The 17,822-nt window shown below is 44.2% G+C and overlaps 2 protein-coding genes across 2 annotated transcripts in view; both read left to right on the top strand.

The window, feature by feature from the left end:
* LOC144953008 (uncharacterized) overlaps window positions 1-17,822 on the top strand; it is a 455,753-nt gene that overhangs the window by 428,592 nt on the left and 9,339 nt on the right. The gene's annotated exons all lie outside the window — the stretch shown is intronic.
* On the top strand, window positions 1,470-17,357 carry LOC144952961 (uncharacterized). The gene is made up of 4 exons (XM_078883447.1): window positions 1,470-1,536; window positions 1,946-2,034; window positions 9,774-10,670; window positions 16,067-17,357. The coding sequence occupies exons 3-4, from the start codon at window positions 9,802-9,804 to the stop codon at window positions 17,355-17,357; spliced, it is 2,160 nt and encodes a 719-aa protein (XP_078739573.1). The 5' UTR covers window positions 1,470-1,536; window positions 1,946-2,034; window positions 9,774-9,801.

The following is a 17,822-nucleotide window of genomic DNA, read 5'->3' as shown; positions in this document are numbered from 1 at the left end:
TATCATCACAAACACTCGAAGAGCACCCCCAAGTGGCAGCTGCCTATGTGTGGCATAAGGTGACCCTGCTCGAGCCTGCATGTGGGCATGAGTCTGTCATTAGCGGGCGATAATTGATGTGTTATCTCCATTGTGTAATTTCCGGATAATGTTTGGAATTATCCAAATATTGACCATGACCCCAACATGCAATGACCTATGCGTTTTGAATGACACAATAGTATGTTTTACATCCACTGTTAAGCAGACGGTGCATATTTTGTATAATGTTACTGGAGTAGCCAGGGGTGCCTGTCGGATTTGAACCTTGAACCTCTGTAATAAATAGAGAATGTGCTACCACTTGGCTTCCCTTAATCTGAGTGTAGACATACTAGCCTGAATGTTTCTAACCGTAGCAGATGTTCAATTTAGAGGGGTCCACGTTTCACATGCCTACGGAAGGGAGGCCATTACTGTGGCCGAGAAGAACCGAAGCTTCATGCGGAGTGACAGACCAGGTAGCTTCCACACAGCATAGCGCAGCCGATGAAATGATAATGCCGCCCGACTGATTCGGACCACCCACACAGTGTACACACGCAGTGTCACCCACAAGGTGTACACACACAGTGTACCCGCACAGTATACAAACATCCTGTACACACACTGTAACAAAAACAACAACCGCCATTCGTCACTAAGTGTTAATGAGCCCGGCACATTATCATAATTTATTCATATTATTGGTTCTTTCGGTGAAGTCACGTAGGAGGGAAATAATAAAATAATACAAGTAACATTCTCGACGTTTCGGCCACAACACAAGCAGCCGTCCTCAGGTGAAGAAGAGACCTGTCGGAAATAATAGCGTCTCAATGAACGCTGCGAAGCTTGGCAGCCTCTTTCCAGCTGGGTGAGAGGAGCAGAGCGCCTTGACAAAGCAGTTTTGGTAGTCATTATATAGTGTAGTGGATACCCAGTTACTTAATGTTAATAGCTCAGCTTATTGGAGAGTATATTGAGTACATTGATTATATTGATGTAGTTTATATTTAGTTGTTTTCACGTCGGTTTATTGTATGGTAGTCGGGTAGTTGCAGTTCTTTAGCGTCAATATGCTAAATTACTCTGTTGATATGTAAACTCCTTTGTCAATGCACTCTGCTCCTCCAACCCAGCTGAAAAGACGCTGCCAAGCTTAGCAGCGTTCATTGAGACGCTGTTTTTCCGACAGCTCTCTTCTTCACCTGAGGACGGCTGCTTGTGTTGTGGCCGAAACGTAGAGAATTAAATATTTATCATTTTATTATTTCCCTTTTACTTGATTTTACCGAAAGAACCAATAATATGAATCCCTGCAGTCACGAAAGCTTTAAATCGAAATATAATTTATTCAGTTACACTGCTGCTCGCTCGGGGAGGGGATTGTGTGAACCCCGCAAGTGACGTCATGTCACCTCCTGCTGCCGCATGACGTCACGACATACCAGGAAGCTTATGCTCTGCGCACGCTCCGCGCTCGGAGATCCGTTGTGAGAAGTTTACATCGTGGAGGTTGTTGTGGTGGTTGTTGTGGTTGTTTTTGTTGTGAACCCAGGTAGAGCCTGGCTCCTTCTCGTAGTGATATCAATTGAGTAGCAGCGAGTATGGAATCGATGTCCAGGTTGGAACATTACAACGCGGGGCCTAGCCATGCGGGGCTTTGCTTCCTGCCCTCGCCTGATTGCATTTGCTTTTATTCTCTGCTTAAGTTTAATTTGTCTTCACCTGGCTCACTACTTTGAAACTTTGTTTTTACTTTAAATATTTCTACGTTTTATTTTACCAGGCATAGTCCACTTGAGCTACACCGCTCGTTTTCAGAAGCGACCTGCCCACAACACATGGGGGGCTTTTCAACGTGTGGAAATGTTTATCGGTCAAATACTCTTAACGCGTGGTAATGTTGACTCTAAATGTGCAGGGAAAACCGCAGGATCCGGAGGAAAGTCCACGTGACCACGGAGAGAGAGAGAGAGATACGCAAACTCCAAATATACAGCCATAATACAGGTTTGTTTGGGCTACATCGCCTAAATGAATAAATGTGCCGTTAACCCCGCCACCATCCGACAGCCAATTAGTAAGGGTTTGTCACGTAAACAGAACGTGGCCAATGCGTCACTAGTACAGCACTAGTGTGTAGTGTAGTGTATAGTGTATTGTATAGTAGTGTATAATAGTGCAGCATATCGGTGTGTTGAAGAGCCAAGCCACAACATTTACCATCTGAGTACAACGTTTTGACAGTAATTACAACCAGCTTCATCAGACAGCCAAATGTTGTGGCTTGGCTCTGGGAATATAAATCGGCTCACTGGGTTAATAGCGCAGCACGCTAACCGTTGCACTACCGCTCCCCACTCACACACAAACTTTATCGGAAGTATAGTATCCAGTAATAACTAAGTTTCCCGGCTTAGCTCAGGTCTCAGTAATCAAACATTAAGAGTAATGTCTTGCCATGCTGGCTTTATTATAATTATTTAATTCTGCCAATGAAGTCTGTAAATCTGCGTATATTGTCACGGTTTTGTGGTTGTGTTATACAATAGCAGGGCTTGTTTGTTGCATAATGAGGACAGCTTTTAAATATGTTGCCCTTGGAGAGCTTCAGGATAGACAATGTTGGATGTTTTGCCATCTGGTGGTGTTTGTACAATTTGGTTCCCAAAAAAACGTTCACATGCACAAAGTTTGCTTCATATAGATTTTCCCATATTTTGTTTTGCAAGTTTTTTTGTGTATGGTTTCTCAATGTTCATTTCAATTGTTTCGTTTTTTTATTTTTATTTTACCTCATGCCAGTATATAGGTAAGGCTTAAGTATTGAATATCGCACTTTTGGCTTTGCGAGGCACTTTCCCAGATCGTAACCTCTATATTCAAGGGGCTGAGGAGTGCCGATTTTCAGCAGAAACTAGATATCTGCTTTATTGATGTAATTAAGGCATATAGTACCATATAGAGGCTTGGGGCTTTGGGTTCTTTGTTTTTTATGTCTCTGCCTCTGCTCACATTCTTTGATGATTTTTATGATTTTGGGAAAGCCCGTCTCAAGCTGCGTGACCAGGAGTCGGAGTCATTTCCTGTTCAACTTGACTTGTGACAGAAATTCACTTTGGCCCCATGCATTACATTACAGAGCATCTTCAATAATTGTCGTTTGAGAAGCTCTCAATGGCCATATAAATAAATTGCATTTGTTACGGTTAAAATTATACGCGCATCGATGCCTGGTTATAGTTAAGGGATCGTTCCCTGGTCAACCATGTTATATCTGCTGATGGTCTGGTAATGGCTACTCAATGACATGGGGTTAGAGAATTCTAGATTTGAAGCTTTCGTGACTGCAATGATTCATATTCTTAGGTTTTTTCGGTAAAGTCACGTAGGTAAAAACATTAAAAAGTAAAATAAAAATAAAAATCACGACGTTTCGGAGGCAACACAAGCTTCCGTCTTCAGGTGGTACCGTCACAGCCACGACAGCTGTATCAAGTAAATGAGAGATTGCGGGAGTTACCACTGCGTTTATATAATGGTTGGAGAAGGTGGTGGGGCAAGGGCCGCATACTTATTATTAATATGGTAATGTGAGGCTTGAGACTAAGAATAGACTGCATAACAAAGGCTGAGCCTTTGTTATGGAGAGGTGCGGTTTGTGACTCAACCTGTAACAAGAAGACCACCACTAAACATGGTAAAACAGTAATGGTTGTCTGTCAAATAAGATTGGCAAATAAGTGTAGTTAAATCTTTTTTGCATGGTTAATCACATCTTTCCAATGATTACTCAGTTTGTAACCGTCATCACGGTTGAAATTATGTCTGTGTTTGTATATTTGTATGGCTTCGTGTACAAACCTGATGACATCCTCGTCAGCTTTGATGTAGTATCTTTGTTCACCAAAGTCCCAGTACCGGACACCCTAACAATAATTGAGGACTTAGTCCAACATGGATTGAATTCTGATGTACCTGCGCTGGTTAGGCATTGCCTCACCAACACTTATTTTACCCCCTTGTCACCAGTTATAGCCAACTTGTTCATGGAAAAGTTTGAATCAGACGCCATCCAGACATCCACCCTGCGTACTTCCTTGTGGAAGAGGTATGTGGACGACACTTTCGTCATCTGGCCACATGGCCTCCCAGCATTGAACCACTTCTTGGACCACATCAATTCTAGACACCCATCCATCAGATTCACCATGGAAGTGGAGAAAGACGGTAAACTACCATTCTTGGATATTCTGTTTGAGAGGAGGCCTGACGGATCCTTGGGACATTCTGTCTACAGGAAAGCCACCCACACAGATTCCTACTTGAAACCGGATTCCCACCACCACCCATCTCAAAAGAATTCTCTCATCAAAACGCTATACCACAGAGCCCATGGCATTGCTGACCAACACCAACATCGGGCCCTCAGGATGAACGGATACTCTGACCGCACTATCCGCCAAGCTGTCTCTCCCACCATACAGAAACAGCCACATGAAACTCCGACCAAAACTATCACGTTGCCATACATAGCAGGCGTGACCAAAAAGATCTCCAAAATTCTAAACAAACATAATATCCAAGTCCGATTCAGTACAGTGCATAAAATCCGTGATTTGATTCCATCTGTGAAGGATGTCGTTCCTGACTTACAGTATCCTGGAGTCTACAAATTGAGTTGCATTTGTGGTGATTGCTACATTGGAGAAACTAAACGTCATGTTTCTGATCGTGTCCGCGAGCACAAGTCAGATCTGAAACACGGCAGAACTGATTCTTCGGCCGTTGCCGATCATTGCTACAACTCGGTGGGCTCTCATGAAATTGTATTTTCCAAGACCAAGGTTCTCTGCAAACCTCCTGGCTACCATCAAAGGTTTGTACACGAAGCCATACAAATATACAAACACAGACATAATTTCAACCGTGATGACGGTTACAAACCGAGTAATCATTGGAAAGATGTGATTAACCATGCAAAAAAGATTTAACTACACTTATTTGCCAATCTTATTTGACAGACAACCATTACTGTTTTAGTGGTGGTCTTCTTGTTACAGGTTGAGTCACAAACCGCACCTCTCCATAACAAAGGCTCAGCCTTTGTTATGCAGTCTATTCTTAGTCTCAAGCCTCACCTTACCATATTAATAATAAGTATGCGGCCCTTGCCCCACCACCTTCTCCAACCATTATATAAACGCAGTGGTAACTCCCGCAATCTCTCATTTACTTGATACAGCTGTCGTGGCTGTGACGGTACCACCTGAAGACGGAAGCTTGTGTTGCCTCCGAAACGTCGTGATTTTTATTTTTATTTTATTTTACTTTTGAATGTTTTTACCTACGTGGGTTAGAGAATCTTGTTCTGTGGCTGGATAATTCCATCATGAAATGGGGCCTTTCGTATGTTCCACAAAAATAAATCACCTGCCTGGGAATTTGATTTCATACAACACTGTACCTGCTCAACTCTCCATGAGTAATCAGGCAGTTCTAAAAGTGGTGGAGGAGTTCCCATACCTGGTTAATGTGTTCACGACCAGCTCTGGTTTGGCAGCCAAAGTCTCACTTAAAATTTGTCGAGCAGCATTCTTTCATTAGACTGTGTAACACTGCGTGGAAGCTGCCTGGACTTTTGCTCCATACAAAGCTGTGAGTGTCCATCGCCAAGGTCTAGTCTGTCTGAGACCATCCCCTCTCCCTGTCATATTGGCATCGCACCCGCCTCTCACCCTTCGTCCTGTGGTGGGCGCACAGGACGGTGCCACGCAGCCATTCCGGGTTGAGCCCAAATGGGTTTTGTGGGTCACCTAGCCACCAGGCATCGTTCCATGAGTGATATCAATAAATAATATCTGTAACGAGGCCCCCCAATAGACTGCCCTTGGAACTCTATCGGGCACGTCCCACTGAGGGAAGTCCCCGGGGCCCGGGCCAGGACATGCTGGTGAGAATATGTTTCTTGGCTGGCTTGGGAATGCCTGGGAATTCCCCAGGAAGATCCAGAGTCTGTCGCCAGGGAAAGGGAGGTCTGGACTGCCCTACTCAATGTGCTGCCGCCACAACCCTCACCAAGACAAAGAGGATTTAGAAATAAACAAACGAACAAAGCTGTGAGTCTTCTTGGCCACAGATATTACTCCTTTATCTGTGGATGAAAAATATTAACTTATTTAAAGGACTGTCTGTTCTGGCTTATAATTAAGACTGGCCAGCCTATGATCCCCTCTATTGAACCAAACAAGATTGTATTAGAACCTTACAGATCCCTAAAATATCAGTACAGAATATAATCAGCGAGTCTCTTTGGCAGGCCAAGCTGCATTGGTTGGGTCATTAATCCCGCATAAACAGACAGCATGCTCAAGCATCTTCTGTTAGTCCAGGTGTTACGAGATAAACAAGCATGGTATTGGCTTGAGAAGAGATTGGAGGATGTGGAGGTGATCAGACCTGCTGATGACTGGTACCAGGAGTGTCATGATCGGCCTCTGTGGAGGAGGCCCGTGATATATGCTGCGGGGCAGTTGGAGATATTTGCTCTGCAACAACAGTGAGTTCGGAGGAGCAATGCTCACTTGAATGGGTGGAATGCTGGGTGTCTAAAATGCAGCAAGACAGTGGGAAGCACAGCTGCTGCATCTGTCAATCATCTCAGTCATTCATCCCTTGACACCTGGATCATTCCCATGACCTGCTGACAAGTGATCCACACTTACATGGCATTCATGTGAAATGTATGTGTCGTGAGTTCAACTGAGTCGCAGATGTACACTTGGAGGCAACACATTTACTTAACACCAACACACGGGGTAACTGCCCCTTAACAGAATAACAACCTGTGGTGGTGACCACCAGGCTAACTGCACTAATTACAATGTAACGAGCTACTACGGACCGGGACCACGGCTCGGGTCCAGTTCCACGTGTTGTAGACTTGGTGAAACTTAGACGAAGGTTTCTTCAGATTGAACAACAACGCCGGTCCCTCTGGGGGACCCGGCTTATATTCTCTGCGGTGTGGCTGGCTCCGCTTTTGGCCACGACCACCTTCCAGTATCGAGCAGGATCTGGACCCCGACCACGTGACCACCCCAAACCGCCACTTTGGGCCCCTTTGTGCCCTTTCGGGTCAACCAGAGTGCCATGGCCTTTTGTAACCTCATTCCTACGGCCGGCACTCCCACACCCTATCCTGTAGGGCCGGCACTGCATGCCAAGCGTGGTGCCATCCTGCGCTATCAGTCAGCGCTCACCGAGCCAGTCTAGGGCCAGTACTACACCCACCATCGTGGTATCCGCGATGTCGTTACACCGCACGCCGTGTTTCTCTAGGGCCGGCACTACACAGTGACATCCCGCGATGTCACTACATCTATAAGAGTTCATTTATGTGGGGAGCGGTGGCGTAGTTATTACACTGTGTAACAAAAAAAAATGTTGTTCCTGGGTAGTGTTATTTCCTAATTGCCTATGCCTCAAAAGTGCAGAAAATGCTATTCCCCACAAACTTTGCTTTTGTGACTAGGACAGTGATATTTTGAAATGTACCTATTTTCAATGATAAAACGGGCGAATTTGTGTCTTTTCGTTCATGTAAAGTCCTGGTCACAAAAGCAAAGTTTGTGGGGGATAATAGCGATTTTCTATACTTTTTAGGCATAAGCAATAAAAAAATAACACTTTGTACGCAGGAACAAAAATTGTGTTACATAGTATTATGATTGTATTATGAAATCAATAATTAGAGTTTGATTATCTCAGACAACAAACGTGATTGATAAGTTAAAACGTAACTTCTTGTGGGTCTCGGCTATGTTGATTTATCCTCAATTAATTGGTGAAGTGAGAGAAGCATTAATAATGAGCAGATGAAGGTGGCCAGGCATGGTTCTGGACACACCACCATCTTTTTACCATGCCAGTGTGTGACAGTGTAAAGTTTGTATTTGCAGTAAAGTATATTAACTCTTCTTCTTGGTTCTTTCGGTAAAGTCACGTAGAATGGAAATAATAAAATTATAAAAATAAAACATAATAAAATAATTCTCACGACGTTTCGGCCACAACGCAAGCAGCCGTCCTCAGGTGAAGAACAGGTCTGTCGATAAGACAGTCTGAATGACACGTCCTAGGTTTGGAGCGTCTATTTAAGCTGGGAGGGAGGAAGAAGACCGCCTTGACAAAATAATTCGCATATCAAGAGGAATTTTTTGCATATTTATGGGAAATGCAGATATGCGACTAGTACTACTTGTGAAATGCGTAGGAGGTTTGGCAGGGGGTTAAAGTCATGTTTTGCCCGTGCATTATGCAGGACCAGCAGCATCAAAGGGAGGGGATAGGGGGGAGCATTAATAAAGGGAAGGAATGTTAACAGTATGTAGCTGCAGCAACCAAACCACCAATTAAACAACCAAAGTATAAACTACATAGTATTAGTATACTAAAAATACTCTCCAATAAGCTGAGCTACCAACGGTAAGTAATACACCACCATTCTATGTCGCAAAAAATATAACACGCCTCAAGCCAAACTTTATTCTCCCACATCACACGGGTCTACCCCGTACTACATACTGCCACAGACAAACCCAACATTAAATTACTATACACCACCCTTATACATTGTAATATTACACTGTATTATTCTACCCACCCTACTGCACACCACACTGCTGCATATTCACCAGCTTATTGGAGAGTATTTTTAGTATACTGATGATACTATGTAGTTTATATTTTGGTTGTTTACGTGGTGGTTTGGTTGCTGCAGCTACATAGTGTTAACATTCCTTCCCTTTATTAATGCTTCCCCCTATCCCCTCCCTTTGATGCTGCTGGTCCTGCATAATGCACGGGCAAAACATGACTTTAAATCCCCCGCCAAACCTACGCATTTCACAAGTAGTACTAGTCACATATCTGCATTTCCCATAAATATGCTAAAAGTTCCTCTTGATATGCAAATTATTATGTCAAGGCGCTCTTCCTCCTCCCTCCCAGCTTAAATAGACGCTCCAAGCCTAGGACGTGTCATTCAGACTGTCTTATCGACAGACCTGTTCTTCACCTGATGACGGCTGCTTGCGTTGTGGCCAAAACATTCGTGATAATTATTTTATTCTGTTTTATTTTTATTATTTTATTATTTCCATTCTACGTGACTTTACCGAAAGAACCAAGAAGATGAATCCCTGCAGTCACGAAAGCTTTAAATCGAAATATATTAACTCTTTTGAACACGGAGGTTAAATCAAAATAATAGTTTATTTTAGTTTTCCTCTGCAACTTTTTATAAGAATGCAAACAGGAAATTAACACGGCACATATGCAGCTGAAATTTGAGGCTGGCTTCACACCTCTAAGTTGCTATTGAACATTAATTTATGCATTTCTGCATAATACAAACCGTATTATTTTCAACACCCTTTGCTTTGTTAGCCAAATTTAGCTTTTATAAATATTTATTTTCTAGCCAGACAACCGAAATTGTGTGCTTGGAGTTTTGGGTTAACATTCATTTTGAAGATACTAGGTCTTCCAGGCATATTTATGACCATTTGCCCACTCAGTGTTTGTCATAACAGCCCGTGTAATGAATTTGGGAATATTTTTCACTATATCATGAACATATGAATAAGTATAGACGTGTAAGTCATGTGTAACTGTGTATATATGTATTCCTCTGTGCCTCGATACTTACGTAGATGGTGTGGATATTCTCTTTTTTCTGTCTGCAGCTGACGCTTCCTCTGCAGATTTGGTCTGATGGAGCAAAGGCGCTCAGCACAGCTTGGTACAAAAAGGCACCAATGCGACCAGTGTGCATACAGCACGGATCGTCCTGGCCATTTGACACAGCACCAGAGAACTCACACAGGAGAGAAACTCTTCAGGTGCACTCTTTGTGACAAGGCATTTGCATGGTCATCATGTCTTCAAAAACATCAGAGAATACACACAGGAGAGAAACCCTTCAAGTGCAGTGTGTGTGGGAAGGCGTTTTCACAGTCATCTAATCTTGTATCACACCAGAGAACACACACGGGAGAGAAACCCTTCAGGTGCACTTTGTGCGGGAAGGCTTTTGCAGACTTATCAAATTTTAAACAACACCAGAGAACACACACGGAAGAGAAACCTTTCCAATGCACTTTGTGTGAGAAGGCATTTGCATGTCCATCAGGTCTTAATTGCCACCAGAGAACACACACAGGAGAGAAACCCTTCAGGTGCACTCTGTGCGGGAAGGCGTTTGCACGTTCATCAAATCTTAAAAGACACCGGAGGACATACAATCATCAGAAGATCCCCAAGGAGTGGAGTCTGAAATCGGCTTGTGAAAGTCAAAGTGCTGCAATGAGCCCATCCCTCATGAAACCAGAAGTAAATCCCAGCTTGGACACTTTTAAAGGTATCAAGGTGAAATGTGAAGAAGTGATGAAGAGCGAAGAAGTGATGGTCAACTGTGAAGATTCAACTCCAAAATCGGACCTTCACATCGATGGAGGCAACGTGAAGCAGGAGGAGATTTCTGACTGTGAGGCAGAGGGAGGCAACTCCCAGCAGTTTGTGGAAGTGGAGGTGTGGGTGGACTTCTTAGACAATACAAAGTCAAATAGAGACCCGGTAGATCTGTAAGCTTGAGACAATGAAGCTCCAATAGATGCACCTTTGTTACAGGCCTTTAATGAAAAGAACGTGAAGTCGAACACTCAATTCCTGGGTTCAACCTGCAGAGTAAGAGAGGCGAGTATTTGTGGACCTGTGGGTTGGGTAGATGAATAATCAGGAGCAAGAGCCAATAAGCTCCCAAGTATTCCACTGTTATATTCATATTTGCATTGATATGGTGCTTGCTTAATTGCTTCAGCAACTCGGTTGTTTCATATCTCATCACAGACACTCGAAGAGCACCCCCAAGTGGCAGCTGCCTCTGTGTCATAAGGTGACCCTGCTCTATCCTGCATGTGGGCATGAGTCTGTCAGTAGGGGGTGATGCTCAATGTGGAATCTCCATTATGTAATTTCTGGATAATGTTTGGAATTGCCCAAATATTGACCATGACACCAACATGCAATGACCTCTGTGTTTTGAATGACAATAGTATGTTTTACATCCACTGTTAAGCAGATGGTGCATATTTTGTTTAATGTTACTGGAGTAGCCAGACGTGCATGTCGGATTTGAACCTTGAACCTCTGCAATAAATAGAGAATGTGCTACCACTTGGCTTCCCTCAATCTGAGTGTAGGCATGACAGCCTGAATGTTTCTAACTGGCGCAGATCTTCCATTTAGAGCGGTCCACGTTTCACATGCCTACAGAAGGGAGGGCATGACTGGCCGAGAAGAACCGAAGCTTCATGATGAGCGACAGACCAGGTAGCTTCCACACAGCATAGCGCAGCCGATGAAATTATAATGCCGCCTGACTGATTCGGACCACTCACACAGTGTACACACGCAGTGTACCCACAAGATCTACACACACCATGTACACAGCGTACACACAGTTTACCCACAGTATACAAACAGTCTGTACACGCACAGTGTATACACACAGTAACAACAACCGCCATTCGCCACTAAGTGGCGGTGACGTCACCACGGCGCTTGTGCCAGGCTATGTGCACGGGGCAGATCCAGGTGTCATGCGTCGACTGACTGAGATGACTGGTCAATGCACCACCTGTGCCTCCGACTGCGCCAACAGTGTACACACACAATGTTCACGCACAATAATGTTCACGTTGTTTTTGTTGAGCTCACGCACCCAATGGGTCTCTGTTCAAGAGACGAAGCCATAGAAATGGAATGTAAATAAACTTGAACTCTAACCCTGATCTCGCTCTCTGACGTCACCACTCATTAACTCTGCGTGAGACGCGAGGGGGAGGTGTCCCCCACTAGTGACGTCATGTCACCGAGGTATATACCCCCCCAATCCACCTCCACCCGGAGTTTGAGCGTGACGTCACGTCTGCCGATTTCCGTTCCAGGAAAGTGCTTATTTGGGACGGGGTCAGCAGCCAAGCACCATCACCTGACATGGGCCCCTCTCATTAACATAAGTTACCCTGCTGCTCGTTGGGGGAGGGGATTGTGTGAACCCCGTCAGTGACGTCATGTTACCTGCTGCCGCATGACGTCACGACCTACAAGGTTGCTGCTGCTGCGCGCCGCTCGCTCACTGAGATCCAAGGTGAGAAGTTTACATCGTGGTGGTTGTTGTTGTGAACCCAGGTAGAGCCTCGCTCCTACTCCTTCGTAGGGATATCAATTGAGTAGCAGCGAGTACGGAATCGATGTCCAGATTGAAACATTACAACGCGGGGCCTAGCCATACGGGGACTTGCCTCCTGCCCTCGCCTGATTATATTTGCATTAATTCTCTGCTTAAGTTTAATTTGTCTTCACCTGGCTCACTACTTTTAAACTTTGTTTTACTTGAAATATTTCTACGATTTTATTTTACCAGGCATAGCCCACTTGAGCTGCACCGCTCGTTTTCAGAAGCCACCTGCCCACAACACAGTGTGCTTATCAACTTGTGGAAATGTTTATCGGTCAAATACTCTAAACGCGTGGTGATGTTGACTCTAAATGTGCAGGGAAAACCGCAGGATCCGGAGGAGAATCCACGCGACCACGGAGAGAGAGGGATACGCAAACTCCAAATATACAGCCATAATACAGGTTTGTTTGGGATTGATCGCGTAAATAAATAAATGTGCCGTTAACCCCGCCACCACCCGACAGCCAATTAGTAAGGGGTTTGTCACGTAAACAGAACGTGGCCAATGCGTCACAAGTGCAGCACTAGTGTGTAGTAATGTATAGTGTAGTGTATGGTAGTGTTTCGTGTAGTGTATTGTATAGTGTAGTGTATAGTGTAGTGTACTAGTACAGCACATCGGTGTGTTGAAGAGCCAAGCCACAACATTTAAAATCTGAGTACAACGTTTTGACACTAATTCCAACCAGCTTCATCAGACGACAGCCACATGTTGTGGCTTGGCTCTGTGGGAATAGAAATCGGCTCGCTGGTTCATAGCGCAGCACGCTAACCGTTGCACTACCGCTCCGCACTCACTCACAAACTTCATCGGAAGTATAGTATTTATCCAGCAGTAACTAAGTTACCCGGCTTAGCTCAGGTCTCAGTAATCAAACACTAAGAGTAATGTCTCTGCTTTTTTTTATGTTATTAAGGTGTATCGTACCATATCGAGGCTTGGGGCTTTGGGTTCTTTGTTTTTTATGTCTCTGCCTCTGCTCACATTCATTGACGATTTTTATGATTTTGGGCAAGCCCGTCTAAAGCTGCGTGACCAGGAGTTGGAGCCATTTGCTGTTCAACTTGGCTTGTGACAGAAATTCACTCTGGCCCCATGCATTACATTACATAGCATCTTCATTAATTATGTAGTTTGAGAAGCTCACAATAGCCATATAAATGAATTGCATTCGTTACAGTTAAAATGATACGCGCATCGATGCCTGGTTATAGTTAAGGGATCCTTCCCTGGTCAACCATGTTATATCTGCTGATGATCTGGAAATGGCTACTCAAGGAGATGGGGTTAGATAATCTTGTTCTGTGCCTGGATAATTCCATCATAAAAGGTTGCCTTGCGTATGTTCCACCAAAATAAATCACCTGCCTGGGAATTTCATGTCATACAACACTGTACCTGCTCAACTCTCCATGAGTAATCAGGCAGTTCTACAAGTGGTGGAGGAGCTTCCATGCCTGGTTAATGTGTTCACGACCAGCTCTGGTTTGGCAGCCAAAGTCTCACTTTAAATTTGTCTAGCAGCATTCTTTCATTATACTGTGTAACACTGTGTGAAAGCTGCCTGGACTTTTGCTCCATACAAAGCTGTGAGTGTCCATCGCCAAGGTCTAGTCTGTCTGAGACCATCCCCTCTCCCTGTCATATTGGCATCGCACCCGCCTCTCACCCTTCGTCCTGTGGATGGTGGGCGCACAGGACGGTGCCACGCAGCCATTCCAGGTTGAGCCCAAATGGGTTTCGTGGGTCACCTAGCTACCAGGCATCGTTCCATGAGTGATATCAATATATAATATCTGTAAGGAGTCCCCCCAATAGACGGTCCCTGGAACTCTACCAGGCATGTCTCACTGGGGGACATCCCAGGGGCCTGGCCCAGGACATTCTGGTGGGAATATGTCGCTTGGCTGGCTTTGGGAACGCCTGGGAATTCTCCAGGAAGAGCTAGAGTCTGTCGCCAGGGAAAGGGAGGTCTGGACTGCCCTACTGCATGTGCTGCCACCACAAACCTCACCAAGACAAGAGGATTTAGAAATAAACGAACGAATAGAGCTGTAATTCTTCTTGGCCACAGATATTACTCCTTTCTCTGTGGATGCAAAATATGAACTTATTTTAAGGCCTGTCTGTTCTGGCTTTTAATTAAGGCTGGCCTGGCGATGATCCCCTTTATTGAACCAAACACGATTGTATTAAATCCTAACAGAGCCCTAAAATATCAGTACTGAATATAATCTGAGACTTTGGCAGGCGAGGCTGCATTGGTTGGGTCATGAATTCCGCATAAACAGACAATGCTCAAGCATCTTCTGTTAGCCCAGATGTTACGAGCTAAACGGGCATGGCATTGGTTAGAGAAGAGATTGGAGGATGTGGAGTTGATCAGACCTGCTGTCAAGATCGGTCTCTAGAAAAGGCCCGTGACATATGCTGCAGGGCAGTTGGAGGTATTTGCTCTGCAACAACAATGAGGTTGGAGTAGCAACGCTCACATGAATGGGTGGAACGCTGGGTGCCTGAAATGTAGCAAGACAGCAGGAAGCACAGCTGGTGCATCTGTTAATCATCTCAGTCAGTCATCCCTTGACACCTGGATCATTCCCATGACCTGCTGACAAGTGATCCACACTTACATGGCATTCATGTGAAATATATGTGTATATAAGATTTTATCTATGTGGGGAGCGGTGGCGCAGTTATTCCACTGTGTAACAAAAAAAAATTTGTTCCTGGGTAGTTTGTGTTATTTCCTAATTGCTTTTGCCTCTAAAGTACAAAAAATGGCTATTATTCCCCACAAACTTTGCTTTTGTGATCAGGACAGTGATATTTAGAAATTTACCTCTTTTCAATGAGAAAACAGGTTAATTAGTTTTTTTAGTTCTTGTATAATTCTGGTCACAAAAGCAATGTTTGTGGGGAATAAGCCATTTTCTAGACTTTTAGGCATAAGCAATAAAAAAATAACACTTAGTACCCAGGAACAAAAATTGTGTTACATAGTGTTATCACAACTAAAGTTTGATTTTCGCCGACAATAAACGTGATTGATTCGTGAAAACTTAACTTATTTTGGGGAAGCATTATTACAGAGCATATGAAGGTGGCCAGGCATGGTTCTGAACACACCACCAATTTTTTACCATGCCAGTGTGTGTTACAGTGTCAAGTTTGTATTTGCAGTAAAGTATATTAACTCGATTGAACACGGAGGTTAAATCAAAATAATAGTTTATTTTGTTTTCCTTTGGAACTTTTTACGAGAATGGAAACAGGAAATTAACACTGAACATATGCAGCTGAAGTTAGATCTGTTCATCCCAGCATTCAAGGAAATCTGAGCCTGGCTTCACACCTTTAAGTTGTGATTGAACATTAATTCATGCATTTATGCATAATACAAATAGTATTATTTTCAACACCCTTTGCTGTGTTAGCTGAATTTTGCTTTTATAAAGATTCCTTTTGTAGCCAGACAACCGAAATTGTGTGCTTGGAGTTTTAGGTTAACATTCATTTTGAAGATACTAGGGCTTCCAGGCTGACCATTTGCCCTCTCATTGTGTGCCCGTGTGATGAATTTGGGAATCCTTTTCACTCTATCATGAATATATGAATGAGTATAGACGTGCAAGTCATGTGTGACTGTGTATATATGCATTCCTTTGTGCCTTGATACTGACGTAGATGGTCTGGATATTCTTTTTTTCTGTCTGCAGCTGACACTTCCTCTGACACTTCCTCTGCAAAATTGATTTGATGGAGCAAAGGCACTCAGCGCAGCTCGGTAGAAAGAGGCAACAATGCAACCAGTGTGCATACAGCACGGATCATGTTGGACATCTGACACAGCACCAGAGAACTCACACAGGAGAGAAACCCTTCAAGTGCAGTGTGTGTGGGAGGGCATTTTCAATTTCATCTACTCTTAAAAAACACTGGAGAACACACACAGGAGAGAAACCCTTCAAGTGCCCTGTGTGTGACAAGGCATTTACACGGTCATCAGGTCTTTATAGACACCAGAGAACACACACAGGAGAGAAACTCTTCACGTGCACTGTGTGCTGGAAGGCGTTTTCACAGTCATCCGGTCTTGTATCACACCAGAGAACACACACGGGAGAGAAACCCTTTAGTTGCACTCTGTGTGGGAAGGCGTTTGCACAATCACAACATCTACAAAATCACCAGAGAACACACACGGGAGAGAAACCCTTCAGTTGCACTCTGTGTGGGAAGGTGTTTGCACAATCACAACATCTACAAAATCACCAGAGAACACACACGGGAGAGAAACCCTTCAGTTGCACTCTATGTGGGAAGGCGTTTTCACAATTACCACATCTACAAATACACAAGAGAACACACACGGGAGAGAAACCCTTCAGGTGCACTGTGTGTGACAAGGCATTTTCATATTCATCAGTTCTAAGGAAGCACCAGAGAACACACACGAGAGAGAAACCCTTCAGTTGCACTCTGTGTGAGAAGGCGTTTGCACAGGCATCTGCTCTTGTATTACATCAGAGAACTCACACGGGAGAGAAATCCTTCAGGTGCACTGTGTGTGACAAAGAATTTTTATATCCATCAGTTCTAAGGAACCACCAGAGAACACACATGGGAGAGAAACCCTTCAGTTGCACTCTGTGTGAGAAGGCGTTTGCACAGTCATCAAGACTTAAACATCACCAGAGGACACACAAGCATCAGAAGATCCCCAAGAAATGGAGTCTGAAATCGGCTTGTGAAAGTCAAAGTGCTGCAATGAGCCCATCCCTCATGAAACCAGAAGTGAATCCCAGCTTGGACACTTTTAAAGGTATCAAGGTGAAATGTGAAGAAGTGATGGTGAAGAGCGAAGAAGTGAAGGTAAAATGTGAAGATGAAGATTCAACTCCAAAATCGTACCTTCACATCGATGGAGGCAATGTGAAGCAGGAGGAGAATTCTGACTGTGAGGCAGAGCGAGGCAACTCCCAGCAGTTTATATTCTCAGGTTTTTTCGGTAAAGTCACGTAGGTAAAAACATTAAAATTAATGAAAGTAAAATAAAACAAAACAAAAATAAAATTCACGACGTTTCGGAGGCAACACAAGTCTCCGTCATCAGGTGGGACCGTCACAGCCGAATTAGCTGCATCAAGTGAAGCAATGATTCAAGATGTAATCCCTTATAAGCAAGTTGAAGGGAGGTGGAGAGGGGGGGGAGCTTATCAGGCTGTGGTAGCCAATGAATGGAAACGTATCGGGAGGGAGGAGGAGCGGTGATCAAAGACTGCACGCAGTGCTCAACACAATGAATGGAAACGTGTCGGGACGGAGGGCGAGCGGCGATCAAAGACTGCACGCAGTGCTCAACACAATGAATGGAGACGCGCCGGGACGGAGGGCGAGCGGTGATCAAAGACATCACGTAGTGCTCAACACAATGAATGGAAACGTGGCGAGCGGTGATCAAAGAACAATGAAGAGATTACTGTTAAA

The sequence above is a fragment of the Lampetra fluviatilis genome, chromosome 71 (assembly GCF_964198595.1).
Source record: "Lampetra fluviatilis chromosome 71, kcLamFluv1.1, whole genome shotgun sequence".
Lineage (NCBI taxonomy): Eukaryota > Metazoa > Chordata > Hyperoartia > Petromyzontiformes > Petromyzontidae > Lampetra > Lampetra fluviatilis.
The sequence above is the reverse complement of the archived record's forward strand: the minus strand, read 5'-3'. Positions and strand labels throughout refer to the sequence as shown.